The sequence below is a fragment of the Lutzomyia longipalpis genome, chromosome 1, assembly GCF_024334085.1.
Source record: "Lutzomyia longipalpis isolate SR_M1_2022 chromosome 1, ASM2433408v1".
Lineage (NCBI taxonomy): Eukaryota > Metazoa > Arthropoda > Insecta > Diptera > Psychodidae > Lutzomyia > Lutzomyia longipalpis.
This window is the reverse complement of record NC_074707.1, coordinates 23,537,887-23,565,560: the sequence shown is the minus strand read 5'-3', so window position 1 is coordinate 23,565,560 and position 27,674 is coordinate 23,537,887. Positions and strand designations below refer to the sequence as shown.

Genomic DNA, 27,674 nt, shown 5'->3' with positions numbered 1-27,674 from the left:
TTTTTTTCAGCCATCACATTGCTACGGTTTCCATAGAGAGCTTCAGGATGTTTGTTTATTTGTTTTCTCCACTTTACTGCGTTGAAATCGTATAATCCCTGTGAGTCAAGTATTTTGTGCAAACATCCTGAAAACAACATTAAAAGTCTCATATCCGGCCACATAAATCCTGTTTTTGCGTTGAAAAAGAAAATGGTGCGCCTTCAAGTGAAACGTGGAGAGGAAAATCTCTTTCTTTTCGATACGAACGTGACCACAAAGGTGGAGGATGTTCTCAAGCAAATCCTCCCAATTTACAACGGCCGCCTCAAAGTTGGTAGAATTTGCTACGAAATTGAGGAGTTAGTGAAGCATGGCGTCATGAATTGTCCGGAGGTCGTTGAACTAACTGAAGAGCAGGTGGCTGAACTGAAAATTAATGATCCATGGATTGAAAGCTGCATCCCATCTGGGGGATATCGCACCAACATTGACCCTATTCGTCGTAGATGTGGACGTCAACCGATGCCGGAGATGCAGAAGGTTCTAGAGAAAGCCATGGCTGATGCCAAAGAACTCATTTCGAAAAAGCTCGCTGATTCCGGTGAATGTTTGGGGTTGAAAAATGTTCAAGATGCTCTTGATATTCTTCGTGGAGCCGTAATGATTGTCTACCCAATGGGACTACCTCCACATGATCCCATTCGAATGGAACTTTCTAATACGGAGGATTTATCCGGCACTCAGGCATCGCTGGAAGTGATTGAGCCAACAAAAGCCCAACTGTGGTTTGCTGGAAGGCAGATGATTCCGGAAGATCAACTAAAGATTTACGTGGGAAATAATGAGAAGTGCAAGGTTTGTTTGTTCGAAGGAAGAATTTCTTCAATTACCATGCAGATAAAAAAAATAAAAACTCCTATTTAGGTAATTGTAAAGCTGGGAAAGCACGGTGAAGGTCAACCTGGAAGAGAGCCTGTTTTATCCGAAGAAACTCGTCGGGAATTAATGCTAAGAGCTTATCGTCGTCAGGAGGAGCTCAAAGTAAGTGAAAAATCATATTTTATCATTAAGTTTTCTTTTATTTTTTTTTATAAGAGTAGATTTTACAGTATATATCAGTTTTCATTTAAGCTTCAACACTGAGACTTTATAATAGATTTCAATATTCTTTTACAAATATTTTGTTTATAAGATTTACAGATCTAAAGACATATTAAGTCGTATTAGCATTTGTAAATCTTACTAAAAGAGCTCTGATAGATGATTTTAAATATTCATCTTGTATAATATGGGTTGTATTTTTCACAAAAAGTTTACACAAAGGCACATTTACAATTTAAAATAATGATTTTCCAAATTACGATTAATATGGACATTTTGAATGTTTGGTCTAAAAAGATTTTCATTGCACTGTTCGTTGGTGGAAAAGGGATGAAGAGGAGTTTTCGGGTGATTAATCTTTTCTCTTCGTGATCGTCTTATAGGATTTTGTAGTGTTTGTGTCAGGATTCTTTGTATAAAAGAAAAAATACAAAAGGTAGATGGCAATACACCCTACAATTTCTCTTCGCTTGAAGTCTTGTAATTAGTTGGTATACCACAATCGTGGCATACCAAGTATTGTAATCATCGGAAAAACCGACCACCTCAGATCGGGCTCAAACTTGGTATGAGCACGTTTTAGACATCCCACATTACGAAAATGGTGGTGGAAAATTTTTGATCCGGCCGGCCTGCCGGCCTGCCGGCCTGGACTCCACATTTCACCTTATAGCTCGAAAACGGTAACAGATAGAGACTTCCGGTTTGAAGTTTTCTATAGAAATGTGGGTGTAAAATTTCATTTTTTTGCATTTTCAAAATCCAAGATGGCTGCCATCCGCCATTTTGAAATACCGTCAATCAGTTCCCTTATAGCTAGAGGTCTGAAATTTTAGTATGTTGTAGTGCTCAGTGAGACGTTTTCATCGATAACTCATACTTGAAAATCGGTCAAACCGTTTAGCAAATATGGCGACCTAAAGCAAAAAGTGTTTTTTCGATATAACTCAAGAACGGCTTGACCGATTTTGACGATCTTGGTATCAAATGAAAGGTTTCAAGAAGCCCTACAACTATCTAGAACATTTTAATTTCCAAAAATGGCCGCAAGAGGCGCTAAAATCAAAAACAAAAATTGCCTAACTTTAAGGGCCTATATCTCCGAACATCTGTTATAGATTTCCTTTAAATTTTGATATGTTGTAGCCTGACTCAATATCTTTTACCAGTCCGAAAATGAAGAAAATCTATGTCGCCGTTTAGAAGATATGACCATTTGAAAAATTCTTGAATTTGAAAAGTTCTATGAGCCATATCTCTTGAACGGTCTCTCCGATTTTGCTCAATTTGGTATCAAATTAAAGGTTTTGCAAAACTCTACAACTTTCTGAAACATCAGAAACCTCTAGAACCATTTCTTGAGGACAAAAAGTGCAAAAAACTGTTTTGCTCAAACAAATATCCGCCATTTTTGTTCTAGATGTGACCTTGAAAATTATTGATATATATGTCAACTTATAGCTTGTTTCAAGAACTTTCCAAAACTAGTCAAGAAATTTCTGTAGGTCTTATAGAACTTCAGATATGAGCATTTTTATCTTTCATATTGATGAATTTCATAAAAAAAAATCAACTTTGCCTACTAATTCTGCTCACAAATTAAATTACAACGCATAGACTGACCCATCCGCGTTGTGGTATACCAACTCTAATAACTGGACGCGTTATGATTGACTTTCTCTTCGTGTGTGGTTTGAAAAAAAAAAAATAACGACGGAAAAAGGCATTTGTGAGTGGGTGGAGTGCAATTGATGGTCCCTTTGAGAGTTTCGTATAGTTCTTGATGAAATTTTTGATTTTTATCATTTATAATGTTTTTCCACGAAATGAAGCGAAAATTGAAGCTTTTAACACACATACACAAATAACATATTTTTCCTCTAATAATTATCATGGAATTAAATTAGAAAGTCTAATAAGGAGCAGTCCTAAATAGGGGTAGTTAGAGAATCATTAGAGGTTTATCCTCTTTCTGTTTCTCCTCATTTTGTGTAATTTGTTCAACAGTAATTTGTGGAGGTTCCTCACTGAGGCTCGATTCGCAGCACTTTTCGAGATTTTCCGCAAATTTCTTGAATGTTTTCTCCGAGCAGGGACTCATGGGAATTAGGGATTTTGTGCTGGATTGTCCACAATCGAATGAGATGCTATTTAACTCCGTGGGATTGGATTGCTGTGAGACTGATGGTGCCAAATTCGGGGTGTTCAGAGTGTTGTCTTCTGTGGCGGCGTAGCGTTTCTTTGACGAAATCCCCAAGGAATCCTCTTGATCCGACCCATCGACGCAGTACTTGCAGCGCATTTTTGCATCATCCCCCACACGTACGGACTGCGTGATGATGCACAGGGTGATGAGAGAAATGACAAAGAGGGATGTTGGTACAATGACGGCAATCATGAGTTCTTTCCATGTTTTCTGCAGATCAAATCGTGCCACAACAAATGTGGAGCTGTTCTTGTGGTAGAAGCAGGGAAATCTAGCCTGAGATTAGAATGAATGATAATGATATATACTCTTTATTTGCTGCTCTATAATTTCCCTTCAATTCTTGGAATTATTAATGTGGGGTGTAGTGGAGCAACAGTCGTACACGACATTATAGGAGGTTACAAAAGTATTTTGAACTTGCAATGAGAATCCTGAACTTTCATGAACTCTTTCTCTGCATAAATGAAATATGAACGTGATAAGAATTTTATTGAATAACTGGAGCGCATCATAAAAATCAAAATTTATGTTTCAAAAAATTCTTCTATGAAAAATTAGACGTTTTTAGATTCAAGATTAATAATATTTAAATGAATTAGGTATATAAAGCTTACCTGAGCTGTATTGTTGTCCCCATCATTTCCATGAGTTACGAGAAATTGCTTACATTCCCCCTTGAGGGTATTAACACATCCCTCGAGATTAATGAAAAGCTTACTGGTGTTGTAGATTGTAAGCGTGGACTGACGTGGGAGGAATCTCTGATCTGGGTCCACTGGAATGGTGCTGTTTTCGTAGATTTTCCAGAAGGTTGTAAAATTCATCCACGGATGTGGGATTTGCTCCTCGGGCAAAAGTGTCCCATTGAGGCAGTCGAAAGCTTCAATGCGTCCTTCAGTGCGTACCGCATCGAGGCAATTTGTTAAAACAGCCCCTTGGGATTCATTCCAAAAACGCGTGGGATCTATTCGGACACCTGGATCAGATCCTCGAGCTTCATTTATGGCCAAGGCAACTTCACAGTCAGCCGTCGTGAGACTATCGTTGTGCATGACGAAGACATTGATGGTGGTTGTGGTGATTTTTGGGCAGAAACGGTCACAGGAAAAAGCTCTCTTTATTTTAGTGCAATTAGAACCTTTGCAGTAGAAAAATCCATTGAGTTTCATATTATCCTTCTCAGCATCTATAGTCACCCCGTCTGCCTTCCCATAATGGCACTCATAGAGATCAGACATATTAGCACAGTGTCCTAGAATTATTTTGAACAGAGTGATATACATATGTGAGGGAGGCTTTAGCAACATCATTTGTAATTACATCCTTGGGATATATAAGTATATTATTTACCAAGGGAACAGTTGAAGACACCTGTGAGATGAGAACATTCAGTACCGTTGTTGCAGTTGTATTTCTTCAAATCCTCCGGATTCACCTGGGAAAGGAAAATCCATTTCAGCCACCCTCTGCTCATTTCAAGTGAAAATGTGACGAAAATTCATTTGGAGTATCATGAAAACTGCCCCACAATCTCCCCAGAGCATTTTTTATTTCTTTTCCCGCCTTTATTGCATAAGTCACGCAATGTTTTTCACCATTATATGTATTTTATCCTGCCCGCCAGAATCATAAAAAATTGATTTTAAATTTATTGCTATAAAATGGGTACAATACCTAAAAATATTAAGTAGAAAATCTTGATAAATAAGCTTTTATTGTGAAAGCTTTCATAGTCAAAGAGATGGAAAGTAAAATTCTAGGGAAAGTTTAAGGAAATAAAGCAACATGTTCCTTTTTCAATTCCCTGTATGAATTTTTATGTAACTTTATCACCTACTTTCACAATCCCTCTTTAATTATGCATTTTACATTGATTTTCTTTCACACAACAAATAACAAATGGAGCTTTTGTTACTTTAACGTTTAAAAAAGCAAGTTTTCGTGAAATTAAAATTTTTGATGAATAAAAACAAATACGAATATAAAATGTAAATTTTGGGAATTGTGGAAAAATGAATAATCATACTTTTAAAAAAAGAAAGTAAACACTCCCTTTCCCTGAGAATGGCGCGGTAAGAAAACAATGTGGGTTCTTGTAGAAAATGAAGGGTCGACGGAAAAATTTAATTCTACAGGAAAATGTTGTTTTTATCGATTATATCAACCTTTGTCATTTAACATGAAAAGTCTCTTTTCTTCATAGTGAAATTTAATATCCGTTTACTTTAAGGGATGGAATGCGTGAGGTGAATAAAATTCAAAAGCTCTTTCTTTCAAATGCAAAAAAATAGAAAAGAGGGATTTGTAAACTTTTACATAAAAGCCATATGAGTTTTTTTTACCTTTCTTTTATGATTATTATAGTTTTATTGTTTGTCGTGCTTTACAAAATTTCTATTACGTTTATGATAAAAGTGATAAAGAGATAGAAATTCTCACGAAACACTTTGGAATTATAATGTTTGAGTAAACATAAGATAATGCTTGATGACAATTGAATGGATTAATTAATTCCTATCTCCGGTGAAATGTAATTTCCCATGAAATTTTCCATCCTGCCACACACACACAAGGTTTCAAGATAAGGATCTCGACAGGGATTCTGACACGAATTACTCAATCAATATAACCAATTTCAATCATCTGATTGAACGTCCCGTGTTGAAGAGATGTGGTTACCTTTTATGTTGTACCTGTATGTACAACATAAAATCAGTTTAGGAACCTTTTATTTCTAGAAAATTACATGAGAAAAGCTCCAAAAGGGAAACACAAAGTGACCAATAAATTAATTGATTGCTTAGGCACAAAGTCTTCTCAAAGGGGTTGCTCCTTCAAAGCTCCCACGGAGAAAAAAGTTGTGGCTCTCTGACAACTCAAGTAATTACCTCACTAGGAATTTCAATTAAGGAAAATCCTGGGGTTTTGTCTCGCTTTCTTCAGTGAGATCGGTGAGACATCGATTTGATTTGCCTCTTGTGTAACTGTGTGAGAAGGGAATTAGGATTTTTGCTCATGATGGGAATTTTAATTGGAATTCTCTCGTGAATAATGAAGATATACTCCTTCATAAAGGGAATGAGTAGGAAGGTTTCTCCTGCGGAAAAGCTGCACGTACAAGGAGAAGAAATATATAATTTATTATTGAGCATCGTTTTCGCTCATCAGTTTATTAATTTAATCATGTTTAAATTTTAATTGAGCGTTCCATTTAATCTTATGATCCTTTTGGAATTCTACAATGATAATTCTCAAAGGATTATGATTTATGTAATATGATTTATTTAAAGACTTGGTAATGCTCATTTTTTTTTATAAAAACAAGCGAATTGTCTTTAATCACTAATCGATGAAAAATCTTTTAATCATTCTGTTTTAATATTTGATTTCTTTGGTGAATTTCAAAATTAAAAATTGAGTTCAAGGTCCTAAAATCTTTTTAAAAAAAAACCTTTAAAATGGAGTGAGGTATTGCGATCTCAGTGCGATTGTTTGCGATCTCTCTTGCATTTTTGCCAATCTTGCGGCTTTGAATTAACATTGTGGTTCGGACTTACTCTCCGTATGAAAAGGCAACATACTTCGGGGGCATGCGCAAAACTGTCAAACTGACAAAAATGTAATAAAAGCATTTTTGCATCTCCGTGAAATGTGAAAATAAAATATTTTGTATCAAAATTAAGCCAGAAAATGGAAGAAAAATTGCGAGCTATTAAAGTGCGTGCCGTTTATGGTAAACGTATTGTTGAAGGAATGTATTATCCTGACTTGCCATCAGATGGAGAGGATGCAGAGCTTGAGAAGCCAACAAGGTGAATTTTTATGCTTTTAATAAAAATTAAATTATGTATGATAAAATTTTATATATATCCTTTCAGTGCTCCGGAAAGCAAGAAAAAAGATCCTAATACAAGGCCTAATAAATGCCCTCACTGTACGAAAACATTTAAATTTCCTTATGAGGTACGAAGGCATTTGGAAAGTCATAGGGAGAAGGATGAACGATATGGCCTAAAGTGTCAAAGATGCAGACTTGTTTTTCCTTGGAATGAAAGAGAATTCTATGAAGCTCATCTCAAGACTCATCCTGAAATTGAGAAGGAGGAGCAGGAAAGACAAGAAAATATAAAGAAGCCAGTGGTTGTTAATGAATATCTCGACAGTTCTGATGAATCTTCCGATGAAGAGGTCTGTGTCATAAAAGTACCTTCGAATGAGAGACAAACTCCTAAACCAAAATCCTTACCTCCCCTCACGCCAATTTCATACAAAGGGTAAGTTAAAGGACATTTTTTTAAAGAATCTCAATTTAGGAAAATTCTAAAATTCTATTTTATTGCAGAGAGATGATTAAAGATTCAAAAGGAAATATTTTTTACAAATGCACTAAATGTCCGAAAAATTTTGAAAATGCACAAAAAATTGCAGTACATCAACTACTTCATTTGAAGCCTGATAATGAGATCCTGTGTCAAATTTGCAATAAGTCTTTATCATCAAGGGACCTCTACAAACGGCACATAGAACAGCATGTTGCAAAATTGGCAGCTTCTTCAAGTACAAAGACTAAAAATTCCCAGACTGAAGTAATTCACCTAGGTCCTAGTGGAAGGTTCGTGTGCCCTACGTGCCTGCAGGAATTTAAATTTAGGCAGTACCTCTTCAATCATATGGTTGTTCACAATGGAGAGAAAACTTTTGAATGCGATATTTGTCACTTGGCATTCAAAACCCCCCGAAGTCTCGCAGTACACTATAAAATTCATAAAAATGATAAGAAAATTTTCAAAGAGACGAAAAGCAATAATAAGCTTGATGGAAAATGTCCATACTGCGAAAAAGTCTTATCGAGTGAACGACTGAAAAAAGCGCATATCCTAAATGATCATAGAGGATTCCCGATAACAATTAAAAGTAAATATGCTCAATTGTACAAAAAAAAAAAAGAATTGTTAGAATTATTAATATTTATTTTGCAGATTTCCCAGTGGCTTGCAAAATCTGCAAAGAAATGTGTGATAATCGAATTGATCTCATAGAACACGTCAAGCAGCATCCGGATATTTTGCCTTTTGAATGTGCACACTGTTGGCAGAGATTTCGTGATAAATTCTCATTGAAAGTCCATATAATAGATACTCATAGAAGGTAGGCAAAAAAAGCTTAATTAGTTTAAAAAATCATGTTTTTAAATATTTTCCAGGAGAAAAATGAATTAAAACTTGAGGAGTATTCAATATGGTCATGTATCAAAAATAGATTTGTCATGAAAATAAATTGATAAAGTTTAATTGTTAAAGTTTATTAATTTTAAAATATAAAATAATACTAGAACTATTTTGATGAACTCCCAAACTTTTGTAATGATTTTGAATTGGATTTATTGGTGTTTTAGCACCTACATTAAATTCTTATGATTAAATTCTTCCATACAAACATATAAATGAAAGTAATCACTCTAAAAGCTTTTCAACGAGTTCGAGAATTTAAAAGAGAAAAGTCCACTGAACTGAAAAAATAAATAGCAATTTATGGTGAATGAGTAATGATGAATAAACCCACCTGTGGGCAATTTGTTGTGGTAGAGCGTGTGCAATTCTCAAATATTACATCAGTTCCATTTCGACGGACTGCGGTGTGGATTTGCGGGCAGAAACCACTTGTCCTGGTCAGACACCACTCCCCACAGCTGGCCCAGGCACAATTATTTGCCATGGTTGTATTTATTGTTTGGCACATGACGGGCTCGGGCTCAAAGCCGGATTGAAAAGCTCTATAATGTGGAAAGAGGAATGGATTGCAATTGATGAGTTTGCGAGGGTGAGGCTGGCTGGGCGTGTGACTTCTTTTTTTTCTCCTCCCTTCTTTTTTTTTTACTTTGTTCAAACACACACCCCGCATTAGAAATCGAACTCACTTGTACGATGGCATATAAATAGCCACGCTCAGGTAAACGATGGCCACACAGGAGAGCACGATCGTTAACTGGCACAGACAAATTGATCCACATATCCGACGATCTTGCTCGGGAATCAGTCGTTGCTTGTACCTCCTGCCCATTATTTTTCTTCTCTCAACAGAGCGCGGGCAGGTTTTCCTCTATATAGAAGGGGTTGCTCTTTAGCTCAATGTTAATGATGAGGTCAGAGTGGAGAGTTCATAAAATTCGTGTCGTCATTTTGGCGCCTCGCAAATGATATTGATCTATTTGACTTTTATTTGTCCGTTTCGCCACCCTGAACTTTGTGACACTGTCTCATTTAGAAGACACACACGAGGAGGATGGGGGGTTAGCATGGAAAACAAAATGATTTTATTTTATTCACTCCTTCTCGTCAATATCCCATTCCACACTTGATTTTCTTTTGCACCAGGCGCCCCCACAGTCACTCTCTGTATGCCTTTTTGTTACCCTCACAACACACTTTCACTTCTCTCGACTAAACTAATTGTAAGTAGAAGCAATATAAGTGAATTTCTGTGAAAGGAATTGAATTAATTTTGAAACTCTTTGTTAGTCAATAAAATTGTCTAAATTGATTGTAATTTATCAAACATATAGGAGCACTTATAATGGACTTAAAGGTGTGGAATGATAAAAATGATATTTATGAATTTACGTAAACTTTCGTGTGTTCCCCGTGAACGACACTCAACAACTGACTGAGGGTTGAAAGTTCTCATGAGTTCTTTTCCCCATACAGAGTATATGTAGTACCTATATATTTTGTGAGAGGAAAAAGCTTCAATTTCTCTCCTCAATCTCTCACGGCTTTTAGATAAATTGGAGAATTTTATATATAGAGAAAATTGAGAGAAATTCCTGGGATTTTTCACAATCAAATTGCATTTCCCATTTTTTGTGTTCAATGTATGAGCTCTTGATCTTTCCGCCTCTTGACCCCTTTATCCCTAATACAAAAAAAGTATAAATGATTTTTTATAGAAAATCGAAATCAGTGGGATTTTTGATGCGCAAACAAACATTACTTTTTGAAATAAAATTACCCATTCCCATAAGGATTCCCCTCCTAGAGAGCTTTTTGGTGCTTCTATACTTTTAATGGAGCAAATAAAATTTTATATTAATTATTTCCTCATGGTAAATACATATATGTCTTCTATTCTCACCATCATCGCATCGACATTGTGTACAGTACACATAAAAGTTTTAGCAATTCAAATTTAATCATACTTTTGAACATACTTCGTCATCACTGAGTGGGAAGACCGGGCGTAACGAAAAAATGTCCTTTACCAAATATACGAGAGAAGTTTCTAGATGGATGGAATTAGGGTGAAAGGTTCCCCAGAAAATAATGCGATAGGCTACGCGCGTGACAAAATTCTGTTTAATGCATTTTTGAATATTTTAGTGTATTTATTTTATGGAGCTTATTTTTTTCCTAGTTGTTTCGGGGACATACATATAGCACGAGAGTTGGCGCCCTTATGGCTGTGAATGAGTTGCAGAAAAAAAAACATTCAACCCCTAATGTGAAAACAAGCATTAAAAGACAGAAAATTCTTAAGCAATAATTTATTTCAGCGCTTATTTCAAAAAGTTTAACAAATGTTTTATGCTCTGAAAAAGCTCCCCCTTTTTAGAAGGAACCACTATTTAAATTAATTCGCATTGTATACAAAAATTCTTTTTTTCACAGTAATTATTTAACTTTGCTTTTTACATAACAATACATTTAAAATGCAATATCATTCTTTACATATTTTTCGATCCCATATTTACTCTTAAGCACGGGGAAATACAGAAAGGCCGATAATGAAATATACATAATTAAATTTTGAAGCTTCAAATTAAAAAAAAACAATTTTTTTTATAATATCTTTTGAAGATGGTTTCAACAAAATAAAAATGTTATCACAAAAAAAAACAAAAATATTTACTTTTGAAATTTATCTATTTTTTTCTTATTAATTTGTGTTAAATTTGTTATTTTAATATTTCTATCAGAATTTTATTTATTATTATGGCATAGAGGCAGCTTAGCTTGTTCAACGACTCGAAAAATGCTTCTCTCATTTTTTTTTCATTCTCTGTGTATGGTGTTTATCAAGAAGATTAAAATGTAATAATAACTAATTTTTGGATATTTAATGCATCTTTTTTATCACAAATTGCAAGAAGTATTTTTGTGCTTTTAGAAATTTTCTTTAACTGCAGTTTATTAATGAAGAATTTTTAGAATCTTCCTACAAATCTTATGCTGTTTTCTAATTATTTTTTTTTTTAAATTAAACAGTGTTATATGTTTTTTATTGGATTATGTTTAAGTATAATATTAGAAAATTATTACAATCATATTTGTCGACTTCAAAAAGCCATTGTAAACCTGTGTGTTGATGTTGTAGTGAAGAGAAAACAAACAAAATTGTTAATTATTTTTAATTTAAAAATTAAAATTTGTGACCACAGAGAATTAAACACAAAAGTGAAATCAAAATTTTTAGACGGTTTTATGTGAAGTGTGATTTTGTGGTATATATAATTTTTCACAAATATTTCTGTATATTCCACATTTTTTGCGTTGTTGTATTCTACAGTATTTTGCTGTGATTGTTTTATATAATAGTTACCATACTTATGTACAACAGATAAGGATACATAAAAGATAATGAGAACTTTAAAAAATAAATTAGTGTTTAGTAGTATGTAGGGTATATAGATTTTTTTGGACTATAGTTAAAGAATTGTCTCAATTTCTCATTGGAATTAATTTATGAAAATCCACGAGCCAAAGTCCGTTTTTATTGAAAAATTAGTAACTACAAGAAAGAAAATAAAAACAAAACGTACACTTCAGTGCATTAATTTTCTGCAAAAAATTAGGTATATTTGCATATTCTGTTATTTATTCAAGTGAATGATTTTTGAAGTTTTATTTTGAATTTAAAAAAGAAATGTGCATTTCTTGCATTAACCATGTTTTCTGTATCAAGTAGTATATTTTTAAAAAATTAAAGAAATAATCTTAAAAAATTAACAATGCAATCAAGAGGTACGTTTATACGTGATTTAACAAAATAAGATGAATTATTAAAAGTAGGTATAAAATATTTTATTTAGTAAAAGAAAAAAAATGGCTCGACACTGTATGATTATGAAGGTTGCTTTTGCAAATTACTGAGAAATGAGTGTTAGATTTGGCTGTTTAGTTTTCTTGCATAATAGTTCTATTGAGTTTCATCACTTCATTTACTATTATAACTATCTATTTAAATATTTGTGTGAATAAATTTTTGAAAGATAAAAACATATCAATGAAACTGATTGTGTGAGACTTAAGTGTGATAAAATCGATGAAAAGCTTTAGAGATTTGCACTTTATTTTTTGAGTCATGTTATTTAGTAATCCAATTCATCATCCTCATCATCACTGCGACATAACAGTTTGCTATGAAGATACAAATAGAAAAAGAAGGAACAAGTCACAAAATTTACAGTGAAATTGTGATTTATTACAATATGTTATTAATTTATATATTAAATGTTATATTTATATAAAGAAAAAAGTGATATATGGATTTTTGTGTAAAAGAATTTTTTTAACATTAAAAAAGAAAGGCAGATTCATTCGAAATATAAATTTAATATTCACATACAAAAAAGCAACCGCAAAAGACGAAATGATTCATTTAAAAAATGTATATAGGTACAAAAAAATTTATAAAGGAAATTAGCAAAAAAAATAGAACCAAAAATTCTAAAAATTTCTTCACAATTTCCGCATAAAGAATGATTATTTTTAATTCAAAATTAATAACAAATTTTATTTGAAAACATCTAATTAAAAAATCATTTTTAATTTTGATTGTTCTTATATATTTTCAAGATTCATTCTTTATACGTGGAAATAATTTTGTGCAGAGCGTGTATATTGCAAAAAATTGAAAAAAAAACTAGTAGAATATTTTTTAAAGAGACAAACAAATGAAATGATATCACAATAGGTATATAGGCACATATTGTCAGTATAAGTAGAACAATCATATAAATGATACTTACTCTTCTTTGGTCGGGAATTTCTCTGCATAAATTCTAGTTGTCTTATGGCATGCTTTATCACAGCACGGACAATACCAATAACTGAGAACACCAATAGAAATAGCAAATAGCACATTGGGGATGATTAGAGAGAGAATTAGGTGTTTTAGGTTGTCTTCCCAGGAGTAGCGTGCAATGACAAGCTCCGGATATGCCCGACTATAGAAGCACGGAAATGGTTCGCCCATGTGAGAGAAACTATAACACAACACAATAAGGATTTCTCATTAAATGAAAATATTATTTGCATAATATTATATAGAATAATTTTTACCCAAATTTTTTGGCAAATTCTGAGCAATTTACACGTGGCGGGTAGCCGCATCCCTCGGAATTTACAAGAAAACGCGTCTCACCGACATCCCATGTAACTTCTGTAATGTCCTTCGGCTCCTTTTGCCATTCATGCCACGGGATTTTTGTATAATTCACCAGTAATTGGTGACATCTACCAAAAAAAGAAAACAATTGGTTTTTAAAATGAATCATTTAAAAAAATTAAAAATTAAATACTTGAGCGGTGCTGTAGTGCATCCTTCTCGACATGAGCTCCATGTGCAATTTCTCAATCCCTCAGCATAAGAATGATCTACAACAATACAGGTCACGGGAACATGATCATAATCAGCAACAATTGTTGAAATTGCTGGATCAACGACGAATGGTATCAAAAAGAGGAAGGCAAACACTGATAAAATTGCTGTTGTTCCTGTAAAAAAAAACAAATCATCAATTGAAATAATTTACAAAATTAGTACATTCGTTTCTAATGCTTTAGATTTTGGGATTATAGACCTTATTAAGAGTTCTTTTATCATATTCTGATTTTTAAAGGATTTTCTTCTTTATCATCAACAATGGTTAAAAAAATGAAACCCAACCTTCAGTGAAAGCTCAGGTTTTGTGAAAAAAAAGTTCATGAAAAATAAAATACCATTTTCTTTAAATAGCCGCACTTTCTCTCTACCATAGTAATTACCATTCCAACCCAACCCAAAAGATGTAATTTTAAATATTTTTAATCATTCCATCATTGGGAAGGAGATTGATTTAAAGTAGGGTATAGGCAAATGAGGGCATCAATTATTGTGTAAATTCCCCTAAGCGTTATTGCAATAATGGAGGGAAATTAATTAAAGTGATGGAGCAGTTTAAAGGGTGGAGAAATGTAGTAGATACTTTAATTTATAAATGAGGTGTTCTCACCTAAACATAGTGATGTATAAAATTTCGCTTTCTCCAGGAACGTTGGCTCTACTTCACCCGGCTGAGATGGCTGGGGTGACTGTGGTTTAGAATTAATGCTCAATTTGCTGTTCTGTAGACTTGCTGTGCCCGAAAAACCTCTCTCAGAGGCCGTGAGAGATGTAGGTGAACCCGAAGGACCAATTGATGGTAGTGACGAGTGTGTCGACTGATGCGTACTCATTCTTGTAAAGTGTTCTCAAATTAATCTCTCCTCAATACAAATCTACTTCTTTCTCTTCTTCAAAGCAATTTTTTGTTCTCTAGTAATTTTTTTAAAGTATATTTTAGGTGTTTTCCTAATGTTTCTCAATGTGCCTTTCTCGGCAATTCTCCCACAACTATTTTCAATTTTGCAATCTGATATCTATCAACAACTTCCATTTTAAATTTATTTACACGAGAAGATAATTTCTTTGAATTTTTGTTTAATAATTTTTCTGTAGCATCTACTATCGAATGAGTCTTTCTAAATTTTTTTTATCTAACAATATTTTTCCATTAAAAGTTTTTCATTTATTAAAGAATTTATATGTGTTTATGTATAGTAAGTTAATTTTTGTTTCTAAATTTCTTCACGCATTCCTCCCGATTCGCCCAAAACTAATTCCTTATGATCGTTTTCTGTACCTCAAGATTTTCTTTCATCACTTTATTCTGTACGGTGTGTGTGTTAAATTGTATATATTTTCGCGTATTTTCTTTGGAATATATTTCTGTGACTGGGTCCCTCTTGGTTGCCGAAATCAATAAAACTTCTCCGTTGTTTCGCAGAGATATTTAAATAGCAGAGGTGAAGTTAAATTAGTGGTGAAAGGTATTATCTTATATAAATAGTTGTTGCACCCAATTTCACGAGCAATTATCACAATTTAGTTTCTGTTGAGTTTCTATTTTATAATTTTAAATTTAAACTTTTTCTTTATTTAAAAGTTATTTAATATGAAGTTATTAATATTTTTGAAGAAATAAAATTTAGCAAAGAGTGCGACCGCCTAATTCACTTTTCGTGTATAGAAGGAAATGAGTGTGTTATCTCTTGATGTATTGAATTTTTGTGCAAATTTATGTACAGCTCTTTATGCTAGATTTTTTTTGTTGAAATTTGTGATTGTAGAAGATTTTCTTATTTGCTCTGCGTTATGCAAAGAGTGAGGCAATTTATTTGTCTAATGTGAAAACGTCATCAGATAAATGATGTGTTGGACTGTCTCGTTCTTCTTGCAGTAGAGGAATGCCTGGAAAACGAAGAAGAAAAATTATTTAATATTTTTTTGTAAATTTTTCGTGATATTTCAGGAAATTTTTTTTTTAAATTCAATTTGTTGAATTTACATAAAGCTTTAAACTACCTACAAACATTAAGCTCTTTTTGCAGTTGAAAGCTCAAAACTTTTTTTTTGTTTTCTTATTTTAAGAATCATAAAAAGAAAAGTTTCAGAGCCCAAAATTCCCGAAAGTTCAATTAAATAAGGAGAGCGATCATTTCTTACGTGACGGATCTCAGAGAGCCATAACAGAATCCGTTCCTCCACCACCGCCATCACCCAAGTTATGCTGTGAGTTGTTTTTGCTACCAGGAGGAAGTATTGTATCCGTACTGACGCATCCTTTGAAACGCATTTTTGCATCATCACCCACAACAACGCTCCGTTGGCATAAGATAAGCGTGAGGCAACTCACAACGAAGAGAACTGATGGTAAAATGGATGCCACGAGAAATTGGCGATAGGTTACTTCGAGATCAAAACGTGCCACTGCAATTTCCTTATTGTTGTCTGAGAAGAAGCATGGAAATCTTGCTCTTGCATTGTGATCCGTACCATCCTTTCCGTAATCCTTGAGGAAATCCCTACACTCATCTTGTAGAGTATTGACACAACCCTCGAGATTTATCATGAGCCTTGATTCATTTGAGATCGTTAAATCTTGTTCCAATGGTGCTATTAGCTTTTGAGGTTTGGCTACTGCTACGTGTAGGTAGCTCAAGTAGGTAAAATTCGTGAGATCTGTAAGGACATTTTTATCCAGTACTGATCCATTTATGCAGTCAACTGCTTCAACGCCGCCCGAAGTGTTTTGTATGTTGTAGCAAGAAGCCATCAAGACATTATCTTCTTCTTCGTTCCATACTTCTTGCTGTGTTGTTTTATCTATGGCGCTCTGACATTGCGATAGATAGACTTTATCACCCGATAGTAGGACGATGTTTTTATTGCGAGTTGGAATATCCACGCATCGGCGATCGCAGTTGTAGGGTGTGCGTATCTTACGACATGTTCCACGATTACAGGTAAAGAGACCCGAAATTTCAATGCATGTTATCTTCCCACGTCTTCCGGAACACTTTAGTGGTAGGTCTGTGCTGGCAAATACACATTCGAAAGCATCAGTTATATTTATGCAGGCGCCAGCTGTGCAATTGAAGGTGCCAGTTAAATTTTTGCATTCATCTGCAATACAACGAGCTTTCTTGGAGTTCTCTTGGTCTATTCCGTAGCATGTTTTATTCGCTGAATTTGTACAGTTTGCTAGAGTTAAACTGCTGCCATTGTTGCGGAGATTAACATAAATTTGGATGCAGGCCCCAGATGTCTTGCTTAGACACCACTCACCACATGAGCCCCATTCGCAATTATCTTTGTTCACCGCCCTGGTTGTAGTGCACATCACGGGCACCTCTATGATGCCGCTGTTGAAAGCTCTGGTTGAGGGCATGTAGATAGCCACAGTGAGGTATACAAGAGCCACAGAGCTCAGAACAAGTGTCATCTGGCATATACATATTGTTCCGCATATTTTTGTATCCTGTGGCGGTATTATTAAATCTTCAACGGGGACCTTCTTTGGCATTTTTTACTCGATTGCAGTGAGAATAATTAGGTTTCTGTAGCGAAGGATACACAGCGAAATGTCAATGGTGAGTTCACGCCGTTTCACTATTGATTCATGTAATTTTCTATAGAGCCAAACATGGTAGAACTTGTAGGAAGGATATTGATTTTCTCGTCATACAGCTTAAACACGCAAAAAACTGACCTAAACTATATATTCCGTCAATTTTTTGTAGCCTCCTTTTTTCCTGGTATCTCTACAGCTTTTATGTGGAAGCTTTTACTTCTGAAGAATTATATTTATGCAGGAACTCTTCACTTTTCCTGGATTATGTAGTTAGCATGCCATTGTAGACGATATTGAACAGATTTTTGTAAATTTTCTAGCTTTCTCCAAGCTTTTCCGACTGATTAAAGATGTTTTTGTGGTTTTGCTGAGGATATGTATTCGCGTAAATGGACTTTTTCTTAAGAATTTTCTAGATATTGCAGAAATTATGCGCACACTAAGGAAATTTTCACAAATGAAAGTTATCACAAATTCTTCGCTTTTTTTGTGCCAATGACACCACAAAATACACCAAATTGATCACTATTATGTGAACACTTTCAATTTCCACGGAAGTATTTCAGTGAAATGTAGGTTTTGAAGGATAAATGAGTGGTTTTTCACTCAACTTTTCACCCAAGTTGAAAAATCTCCATTGCTCCACTGCAGAAGAGGACGTTTTGGGTGAGCAGCGATTTCGCATGTGCCTCTCTGTATTGGTGGGTGGTTGGGTGGAAAAGTGCGCGCGCAACAAATAATTTGAGCTTTCGTATGCAATTCCAATACCCATACGGGTTGAAGGAATGAGAGCTTTTTCTCCCAGATATTCTGCAGATAATGCTGTCTGCTGTTACCTTAATACTTCCACATTCCAAAATTCTTCTTTCGTAGTCTTCTCTCTTTTATTTTGTTCTCTATATTGGAGAAACTCTCTTCCGAGAATATTCTCGATTGTCTCCCCAAATCCCAAATACATATTTTCCTTTTTTTTTTAAGTAATAATGAGACTAGTCGTTTATTTGTCTAAATAAAATTATAGATTAATTTATGTCAACAAACTTTATTTATCCCACAAAAGTCGTAACTTTTAGGTGCATACGAACAAGAAAATTTTATACTTTAATCATAAGAATGAACAAAAAGTGGGACAATGAAAATTTGCATGCAGTCGCATTTAGGTTAAACACGAGTGCGGAATATAATTCGTGTAATTATTCAGAATGTCTCCCCACATATTTTTTCTAACAAAGTGTTTATTTCTGTTTCACGACAATCGATATGTGGGTGGACTTTAAAGAAGGCATTCCAATATTATTATCCATTAATCACATTTTCTATTTTTTCATCACTAATTATGAGACAAAAAAAGTTTTGATTTACTTACACTTTATTATTTTTTGCGCCTTTTAAAGCTTTCGTTGGCGTAAAGTCGGAATTTCTTGTTTGTAGTATTAAACTGGCGATAACTTCTACGGTAGAAAATTTTACTTAAAAATTAGCATCACAATTTATTTCTTGCGCACTTATTTTTTCGCTGCCAATGGGCTTTTACACTTTTAACTGCAATGAGCTTTTTTGTCTGTTTTTATTTTTCTCTTTAATCGGTTCTCGACAGTTTTAATCTTTTTGGTTCTTTGTCTAATTTTTCTGTGTCTGTGAATTCAAAAAATATGTATATACACGAAAATTGATTAAAAAAATATAATAAATTTTCCACTAAATTATTCACTAAAATAATAGTGCCGTGCAAAACTCAATAAGGGGGTGTCTTTTTCACGCATTTAATTCAATTTCTGCGAACTTTTTAAGCCAATCACCCTATGTCAGGGAAATGTGAAATAGTCCATCTTTCAGTGTCCAACGAAAGTATATTGAATTGCCACAAAAAATAATTTTCACTGTTCACTTGTTTTAAACCTCCTGACGACTACCGTGAGACTAAAAGTTCGAACTTTTTGAGGATTTCACCTCAAGGATGAATGACAAAAATGTTACACAAGTTGAGGACCTCAAAGGGATGTTTATTTGAGGACTTTTACACGGGAAATTGTCAAGCAGAAGTTTAGGGAAAAATCATCTAGATGGAGTATAGTTGCTTTTTGGCGCATGATCCTTTGACATAGTGGATAATACATAACACGAAGCTCACAAAAGCTCTCTCTCTCTATATATATAATATACACCACAATATAGAAAGCTCCTATCTTTCTACACACAATACATATCCCACTTTTTGCGGATTCACTGAGGAAATCGCGCGCCAAGTATAAGAAGCAATAAATGTTAAATGTTGTGAATGAAATTCCTTCGCTATTGTCAAAAGGGAAATTGACCGAAAATTTATATTGTTCGCTAAATCGATTTTAATGTTCTTTTAGTCAGCTTCACGTATCATGCTCTCAATTCTGGTAACACCCTGATGGTTATTTATTGCACAATCATTAAGTATTTATCTGACTTTTTCTCATGCCTCCCGCTCATTGGTCAGTAAATGTGTTTGATGGAAAATAAAAAAGTCTCTCCGTGCCGATAGAATTGGATTGCACACGAAAGGGAATTTTCCTTTCACTTAATAATTCATTATACCACAATCAATCAATAATAAATCTATTTTCCTATTGATTGAGTAGAATTTAAGAAGAATAGAGGGATTGTAATTATGGAAGTACTCTCAAAGCACTTTCATTTTCAAATGTTTACAGGAGTTAGAAAGTTTTTTTTAACGATATCTTCAAAAGAAAAATTTATTTTTTGTATTTTTTTAGAAGAAAAAAATCTTTAAGCTTTTACAATTTAAAAAATACATTTTGATTTCATTAGCAGTTTTTTTTTTTAATATTTTTCACATAAACCATGAAAAGTCATTATATATGTAATAAAGGAAAACTTCACAAAATAATCTAGTCGATCAAGCAAAGAAGAAGCTTTTGCTAACTTCCAAGATTCAATGTTGAAATAGAATAATTTGGAAAGCACAAAATGGTGAAAGCTCCGCAGATAAGAGTTAGTATCGTAAAAATCTCTATATTATGTAGTGTAGGGGAAATCATGGAAAGTCGTCGCCTGATTTGCGCTCCTTCCTGATGGTAGCTTCCCCTCTTTGAATTCTCTCTCGCAACTCTCTTTGGCTCAATGAAAATCATCGGTGGTCTCATGAGTTGGAGCTTGAGCAGCAGAGACCAGTAGCAGTTGTTCGTGGCTTTGCTCACCCAGTGTTTCTTTTATCTAACACTCCAAAAAGTGTTCTCCACACAATAAACAGGGAAAAACAGTAGAAATACGAGAAAAAAGAAAACTCCTGGAGACACGGTGGACTTTGGTAGTACCGTGGGGGTATAGAGAAGTGTTTAAAACTTTGTGGTTGTCAGATCTCTGTATTCCTTGCCACAAAGAACATTTCTTGTGGTGATTTTGTGCTCTGTGAAAAGTATATATATGGCACCAGGGGAGGCAGAGACTATGAAAAGACGTGAAGAAAATTTTGCACGAAATCCCATTCGCCATCTTATGGAGGAACATTTCTATTTAGAAGTGAATTGAAAAGGATAATTTCTCTTGTGGTTTTCGGGTGTTTTTGCAAAGATTAATTTTGAAATGTGTGAATATTTTGCCATACCCACCAACGAGAGTATGGGCAAAAGTTCACAATGAAGAATAGAATTTTCACACCAAATCACTCACCATAGCATCGATTTCTGCCAACTCGCATGAACACCAAGTGATTCCCGCTGGAAATCCAACAATTTAATAAAAGCCTAAATTGGCTTATGGATATTCCTTAGGCCTTCGATCGTCTCGAGCGTTAAATCAATGAATAAACTCATGTTTGTGCTTTCATGAGGAGACGGAATATCTGATTAGGTGCTCTTGTGTTCAAAAGGGAGGGACATTTTTCTTGTTGGCCCGACGAACAACATTCTCCTGAGACGTGGAAAACGGAGGAAAATCACATCGAGATTTGTTTCTCAAAGTGAAAATAAGCAAGAGAAAGCTCCCAAGTCAAAAGTGACACGGGGAAAGTTCACAGGGAGGTGAATTTTTTTCCATCTTTCGTCGTGTGCGGGGGTGTATGTGTGTGTGTGAAAATTTTCGGTGGGTGGTGTTGGAAAAGTTGAAGAAAGCTTTCTGATGAGAATGCTACGAGTTTCTCAACACATTCAACCACCCATCCCCAGCGAAAGCACACCATTTGTGGATATTTATCGGCAAAAAATAGCTAAATTAATTTAATACATCGTGCCACTTTTGTCGTGATTGTGATTTTCTCTTAAAAAAAAAAAGAAAGGAAAAAAAAGCTTTGAATTTTTGTATTTTTGTGTGAAGCTCACCTCTTTTTGGGAGCTTTTCATCACTTGTTCTATTCTGCAAAAGTTATTCTTCAATATTTTACTTTCGCGTGAAAATCACCAAAAGACTTCTCATCTCCGTGGGAGTCTCTGTACAAATAAAACATGTTCAATTTGTGAAAATATAAATCTGTGTGCGTAAATTAAGGGAAAAGTTACATTTGAAAAAAAAATATATATAAAAAGCTCTTATACCGTCCAAGCATTACATAATTTCGCATGGTAAATTAATGGTGTGAAAAGAAAATCCACAGAGAAAAGAGGGACTTTTTGCACAAAATCTACAGTGAAAATTTCACGCAGAGAAAACCAAAGAAAAGACAACCCAAATACAAGAAAATACAGCAATAGAGCACACACTCTATATAAGAAAAAAATATATCGAAAGTGGGTCCAATAGTATAGAGAGATAACGTGCTTAAGCGCGTGAAAATGTGCCAGAACGAAGAAAAGTTATTGCTGCGGATTTTCATTTGCAAAATGTGCGACAAGTGAAGCTCTCTTCTTCCATCCATCCATCTAGGGAAGTTGCAGAAAGAGTATTAAAACACGCCCCAGACAGTCCACCCATATTTTGCAATAAAGAACCATACTGTTGGGAAAATTTTTACCCCCCAACCCCGCTGCCCTCTGCATTGGGTGATTCACATAGCTACGGATATAATCGAGGGAAACAGACGGCGCCAGGGTGAAAGTTGCTCCGAATTTAAAAGTTAGCTATATTATACATACTGTCGCAAGAGTGGAGCCGCAAGAGGGGTTGTATGGTGTTGCTGTGCTAGAAAATGCATCATAAATCAATAAGAGAACCAGCGAAAAAAATCCATTTCACTCCTCAAGTATTAAATTATGGTGATTTCTGTGCAATTAAAATAACTTTAGTCACGTGAAAGTGTGTGGTGGGAAGCTGACGCGTGAGGGGTTGAAAACGAAAACGTGGAACACCTAAACTACATACAATATTGCATTGTAAGTTTTGAGCACACATAGTATTGCTAACACAAAGGGGTGTGTTTGAGGAATAACGAAAAAAAAGTCTTTGTGTATTTTGTGATATATAATTTTGTTGCATTAAAGCACAAAGGACATTTTCTTAGAGGTTATTTGAATGTGATGCTGTACGAAGGGGGTGCGCCAAATGCGCCCCCGGTAGAAAGTCCTGTCTGCAGCTTAAAAGCTCGCAAATCTCAACCCCAATTTTTGCGTGAGCGGATTGAATTTGCAACAGAGAGTGAGAGTATATAACGCTATACATAACGTGTTTGATGCATAAATTGACGAAAAATACCTGTGAGATATATCTTTTGGTCAAAAGACCCTAAGGGTGTATTATCGAAGCAACAAGCTAACTTTTTGGGAAATCTACTTATAAAGAGATACACCTCTTTCGTGCGAAATAGGCGCGACAAGAGTAAAGAAAAGAAACAGCTCATAACAAGGAAGGAGGAAGAAAAAACAAGAGATCCTTGGGAGATAAATCTCAGTGTGTAAATATCAATAGAGGACTATAGATATATAGCAAGAGTAGAGGAGAAGGATAGAATACAAAAAAAAGCGATTTGAGATATATAGAAAGAGGTTAGTGATATGGCTGACGAACCTGGACCGGAAGAGAGAACATTTAAGGAAAAATTATTGTTCTACACAACAGCATTTTTCATCCTTCTCGGAACATTTAGCTTATTTGCATTTCTCTTTCTTGTACCATTTGTGATTGATCCTGCCTTTACCACAATCTTTATGCAATTCGATCCGAATCCAGCAATATGTACCACAGTTGAGACGATACACCTGCGTGGCGCCAGCAATTGCTCCTGGACATCCTGTCGGGAGGGATGTACCAAGGATATTTTTGAATGTCTGCAAATAAGCGTCAACTATCGCCTCATGCCGAATAATACAAATTTCACGGGTATGGATTTAGCAACACTCCCAGATCCCGAACCAGAGGCACAACGGAGCCATCATCGGAGGAAGCGTGCCATCAGGGAATACGACTATGCAGATAGTGAGGAACAGAAGGTTGCGGATGGTATGAATGGAATAGATCCGGCCAATGGTATCATCGAGGTGGACTATTCGGATGTGATTGACATGGACCACGGTGAGGAGGGCAATGAATCCGAATGGTTCTTCACAATGGCACGATTGTACCCCAATGTGAAGGGCTGTGGATACCCACCGGCACTCAACTGTACCATTTGGACAAAAGCATATAAACGCATCGGAACAAATTTCACATGTTACTACTCAAAGGTGGACCCAAAGCTCGTTATCACGCATCTGGACTATAGGCAGAATACACTGAATCTTATCTACAGCATGGCCATTCCGATTCCCTCCTTTATCATCTCTGTAATTTACCTCACAATTGCCTACTTCAAAATCTACCATGAAGACGAGGAGGCAGCTCCGCTGGATAAGAATGCTGAAGGAATGGCCGGTGAAGATGAAGAAGGTGAAGAAGGAGAAGGAGGTGAAGAGGGTGAAGGGGTTGCCCTGGAGAACGGTACAGCCGGTGAGGGTGTGTCATCATCACTGCCAAATGGGACAACCCCACTAACTGCATCCGGACCACTCTTATCCTCAAACACAGACATTGCATCATTTGGCCATCAGCTCAAAGTTAAGATGGCAGATGAGATGTCGCGTGAAAGTATTGACGGAGGACTCCTTTCTAACTCTGCCAGCATTCAAGGGTAAGAAGATTGTATTTAAAAAAAAATCTATTAAATCATCATCAAGCAGCAGTATATTCTTTTATCTATTGTGTGTTTTATATTTTTAATTGAATTTTTGGCCATCTTAGAAAGCTTATCAAACATGTCTCAAAATGATTGATGGCCTGACTTTATTAATTTCTATGAATACGTCTTTATGCGTGTTATTTAATTCTTTTTAATTTCCATGCCTTTTCTTACGCCAAGTTTTCTTTTAAATTATTGAAAACCTTAATAAATGGCTTTCATCGCAGTTCAAGAAAGAGAGTACCTACATAGTATATGCAAATGGTGCCTTACATTTGAAATTGGCTTATTCATTATTCAAATGGTTTTCCCTTCCATGCTGGAAATTGTGCATCAATTTTTATTGGAATGGAATTCATTTTTACATACAATATATACCTGTATTTCAATTCACATACTACCTATATATAACCTTTCCTATAGTTACATGCACCATTATGTAATGATGCTTAAAAAAGGTTTTTTTTGGATTCTAATGAACTGATTCCCGTGGCTACTGCTACGTAAAACGATTTCCTTTCTGACATCAATGCCATATAATTATGTACTCAATTAATTTAATATAATTGGTATGTAATTCGTAAACTAATTTTGGGGGTTTTTACTTTGCTTCTCAGAAGTGTGTTCTAAATATAATACAATTTTTGTTGGTCTCCCATAAACATTTTCTGTCCTATCTGATGGTATTTATTGTATTATGCACAGCACAGTTGCTGGTTGTACATTAAAGGGATAGGACAGATTTGTTTCATGTGTCTGCCCATTGGACACAATATTCTCATGACAATAAATTTTATTGCATGTCTAGAAGAAACTTTGCAGATTCATTCAAATTTTGGAAATTTTGCCAAGTTCTTGTGAAGATTTCTTCTACTGATTATAACGAGTTGTTTGTCCAAGGAAAATTTCATCTTGTGCACTTTATTTCAAGGTTATTTTTATGCTATGTAATGTACATACCTTCCCATAATATATTTGTCTAATACGAAGGAGTTCATAAGTAATTTTTTGTTGGAGAATTTTAATGCATAAATGAGGTCACAGTTTGGGGTTTTAATTGAAAATTTCTTTATAGAAACTTGAGCAAGACGATGACGACGAGTATCTCAACTCCACCTGGGCCGATAGCAGCAGTTTGAAGAGACAGGTCCATGGACTCGACAACATCAAGTTTCACTACGGAAAGAAGTGAAGCAAAATAGGCATTTCTGCAGATTCTCATCCCATCGGACGTGAAAGAATGCGCAGAAAATTCAGCCACATTTGGCTGTTTGAAAAATTGATTAATAAAATTTTTGAAAGGATTACATTATGAAAAAAAAAATTTGAATCAAGATTTTCATGTCATCACACATTACATATTTTTACTCTAAAAAAGCTAAAATAAGCTTTGTGAGAAGCTTTTTTTCACTTTTAACCAAAAAAAATGAAAGTGTGAAAATTCATTTGAAGCAGGAGATCTTTTATTATTCAAAACTTTTGATTCTCACATGAAAAAAAAACGCAGCAAATATCAATGTTATAAAATGCCATGCAACATTCACTCTAAATTATATTTATACATAATAATTAAAGAAAAAAAGATGAGCGTGAAGCAAAAAACAAAATATCTCGTACAAGATTTCTTGTAAATGCGAGTTAAACTGACAAAAAAGCTTTTTAAACAATTTTTAAAAAATCTCATTGGGCCTCTTTTCCTTAAAACAACTTTATTATCCGAAAATGTATCTTCTAAAACCCCTCTTATATATAAATTGCTAAAGTATTATATTAGTGAAAATTACTATGATGGTCTTGTATTTTTGTTAACAAAAAAAAAGAACTTGAAAACCTAATTTAAAGCTTTTTTTTTTAATGGAAATTCAATTTATTTCTTTTTAAATATTTTATCAAGTAAATATTGTGTAAATAATATTGGCATTGAAACATTATAAGCTCTCAATTCTAAAAGAAAATAAAAAAGAAAGAAAATATTGTAACTAAGATCATTGCAAACCTATGCAAATTATATTCCGAAGAAATTGAAAAGGTAAAAAAAAACGTGTGAGAAGTAAACTTTGCACAACGAATCAACGTAAATTAGTTTAAAAAAAAACTTCTTTCTTAAAAAAAATTACCACTCTATTAAAGCATTTTTTAGCATATTTAATGAGTTCATTCAGCATGGGTAATAAAATGCGTATTGTTAATCTTTGCCCTTCAAGCATTATCAGACATAATAGAAGAAAAAGGCAAAGTTATGGAAAGGAGTGTGAAAGGAGAAGCACATCATCGATTTATTGGCTTCTTCCACTTTAGTTTTTTCTTCATCATTCAATAAATGAATCAAGCTGGAGAAACTGTAAAGAGACAAAGAGAATAATGTGGAACACTCTATTTTTCTTTTCAATTCTTAGAAATGATTTTCTACAATTTTCAATGTCATCCCAATCTCAATCTTTTCAACATGGGAGGTGAAATCACGATCAAAAATAGGCACACAAGTCAAATGTATTGTATAATTTTATTTAGACCTCCCACGCATCAAATGAAATCAGAAAGATAGAAAGTCATGGAAGAAGCTTAAAAGAGACAACCCCTTAATAATATACCTATACAAGAAAATGTGAGAAAGATTTCCCCTTTGTTAAATTTCCCAACGTAACACCCACAAAAATTTCAAAATAGACAGAGAAACATGTAGAGAAGACAACAAAAAAGGATATTATTCAAATGACGTGCATTTTTAGATAAATATATTATGTACTGTAAATTATTTCAAAGAGAAATATGAAAAAAAAAACTGCGGAAAACCTTTACTATTGAATTTTAAGAGTCTAGCTACATATAAAATGAGAAAAAAACTTCTTTGATGAAAGATCTTTAATTGAAAGGCAATTTAAAAAAAAAATGTAAAAAAAAAGATTATATTGAACTATTTCAAAGAAAAAAAAGAACTGTTAATGGTGTGTGTTTTGAATGATGAAAAATTGCTTTTTAATTGCTATATATATTAAATATACATAACTAGGAGAGAATGTGAAAAATGAAGGAATAAATTCAAAATTATGAGAAAAAAAATGAAATGAGAACAACAATAAAAATCGTGAAAGCTTTAA

At 34.3% G+C, this 27,674-nt stretch overlaps 5 protein-coding genes across 8 annotated transcripts; 2 read left to right on the top strand and 3 right to left on the bottom strand.

Annotated features, from left to right (window-relative positions):
* Nucleotides 1-22: 22 nt before the first annotated feature.
* LOC129797317 (cilia- and flagella-associated protein 298) lies at nt 23-27,674 on the top strand. Of its 2 annotated transcripts, XM_055839740.1 has the most exons (3): nt 23-837; nt 907-1,023; nt 25,652-27,674. In XM_055839740.1, exons 1-3 carry the CDS (start codon nt 193-195, stop codon nt 25,766-25,768), a joined length of 879 nt encoding a protein of 292 aa, XP_055695715.1. In that variant the 5' UTR covers nt 23-192; the 3' UTR covers nt 25,769-27,674. The 2 variants fall into 2 exon arrangements, with proteins under 2 accessions (XP_055695715.1, XP_055695714.1); XM_055839739.1 differs by lacking the exons at nt 23-837; nt 907-1,023 and adding an exon at nt 20,271-24,528.
* Nucleotides 1,093-9,953, bottom strand: LOC129797313 (uncharacterized). The gene is made up of 5 exons (XM_055839734.1): nt 9,210-9,953; nt 8,855-9,065; nt 4,643-4,727; nt 3,907-4,544; nt 1,093-3,565 (listed from the first exon to the last, which is right to left on the bottom strand). Exons 1-5 carry the CDS (start codon nt 9,350-9,352, stop codon nt 3,026-3,028), a joined length of 1,617 nt encoding a protein of 538 aa, XP_055695709.1. The 5' UTR covers nt 9,353-9,953; the 3' UTR covers nt 1,093-3,025.
* On the top strand, nt 6,871-8,583 carry LOC129797316 (PR domain zinc finger protein 5-like). The gene is made up of 5 exons (XM_055839737.1): nt 6,871-7,104; nt 7,171-7,566; nt 7,635-8,206; nt 8,272-8,440; nt 8,496-8,583. Exons 1-5 carry the CDS (start codon nt 6,983-6,985, stop codon nt 8,509-8,511), a joined length of 1,275 nt encoding a protein of 424 aa, XP_055695712.1. The 5' UTR covers nt 6,871-6,982; the 3' UTR covers nt 8,512-8,583.
* On the bottom strand, nt 10,818-14,906 carry LOC129797318 (protein tipE). 3 transcript variants are annotated; one of them, XM_055839741.1, is made up of 5 exons: nt 14,562-14,906; nt 13,869-14,064; nt 13,630-13,803; nt 13,317-13,553; nt 10,818-12,705 (listed from the first exon to the last, which is right to left on the bottom strand). In XM_055839741.1, exons 1-5 carry the CDS (start codon nt 14,782-14,784, stop codon nt 12,657-12,659), a joined length of 879 nt encoding a protein of 292 aa, XP_055695716.1. In that variant the 5' UTR covers nt 14,785-14,906; the 3' UTR covers nt 10,818-12,656. The 3 variants fall into 3 exon arrangements, with proteins under 3 accessions (XP_055695716.1, XP_055695718.1, XP_055695717.1); XM_055839743.1 differs by having other exon boundaries at nt 10,818-12,076; XM_055839742.1 differs by having other exon boundaries at nt 10,818-11,643.
* Nucleotides 15,022-18,313, bottom strand: LOC129797315 (uncharacterized). Its single transcript, XM_055839736.1, has 2 exons — nt 16,094-18,313; nt 15,022-15,838 (listed from the first exon to the last, which is right to left on the bottom strand). The coding sequence occupies exon 1, from the start codon at nt 17,451-17,453 to the stop codon at nt 16,104-16,106; it is 1,350 nt and encodes a 449-aa protein (XP_055695711.1). The 5' UTR covers nt 17,454-18,313; the 3' UTR covers nt 15,022-15,838; nt 16,094-16,103.

Excerpts from the sequence above, each read along its gene's own strand:
- LOC129797316 (XM_055839737.1), top strand. The coding sequence starts at position 6,983 with ATGGAAGAAAAATTGCGAGCTATTAAAGTGCGTGCCGTTTATGGTAAA. Across the intron at positions 7,105-7,170 it reads GAGCTTGAGAAGCCAACAAG|TGCTCCGGAAAGCAAGAAAA; the intron begins GTGAATTTTTAT and ends ATATCCTTTCAG. Across the intron at positions 8,207-8,271 it reads ATTCCCGATAACAATTAAAA|ATTTCCCAGTGGCTTGCAAA; the intron begins GTAAATATGCTC and ends TTTATTTTGCAG.
- LOC129797313 (XM_055839734.1), bottom strand. The coding sequence starts at position 9,352 with ATGGGCAGGAGGTACAAGCAACGACTGATTCCCGAGCAAGATCGTCGG. Across the intron at positions 9,066-9,209 it reads ATTTATATGCCATCGTACAA|AGCTTTTCAATCCGGCTTTG; the intron begins GTGAGTTCGATT and ends TCCACATTATAG. Across the intron at positions 4,728-8,854 it reads CCACAACAAATTGCCCACAG|GTGAATCCGGAGGATTTGAA; the intron begins GTGGGTTTATTC and ends TTCCTTTCCCAG.
- LOC129797318 (XM_055839741.1), bottom strand. The coding sequence starts at position 14,784 with ATGAGTACGCATCAGTCGACACACTCGTCACTACCATCAATTGGTCCT. Across the intron at positions 14,065-14,561 it reads TTATACATCACTATGTTTAG|GAACAACAGCAATTTTATCA; the intron begins GTGAGAACACCT and ends TTTTTTTTACAG. Across the intron at positions 12,706-13,316 it reads AAATTCCCGACCAAAGAAGA|CAAACTGTTATGTCGCAGTG; the intron begins GTAAGTATCATT and ends GTATCTTCATAG.
- LOC129797315 (XM_055839736.1), bottom strand. The coding sequence starts at position 17,453 with ATGCCAAAGAAGGTCCCCGTTGAAGATTTAATAATACCGCCACAGGAT.
- LOC129797317 (XM_055839739.1), top strand. The coding sequence starts at position 23,417 with ATGGCTGACGAACCTGGACCGGAAGAGAGAACATTTAAGGAAAAATTA. Across the intron at positions 24,529-25,651 it reads AACTCTGCCAGCATTCAAGG|AAACTTGAGCAAGACGATGA; the intron begins GTAAGAAGATTG and ends ATTTCTTTATAG.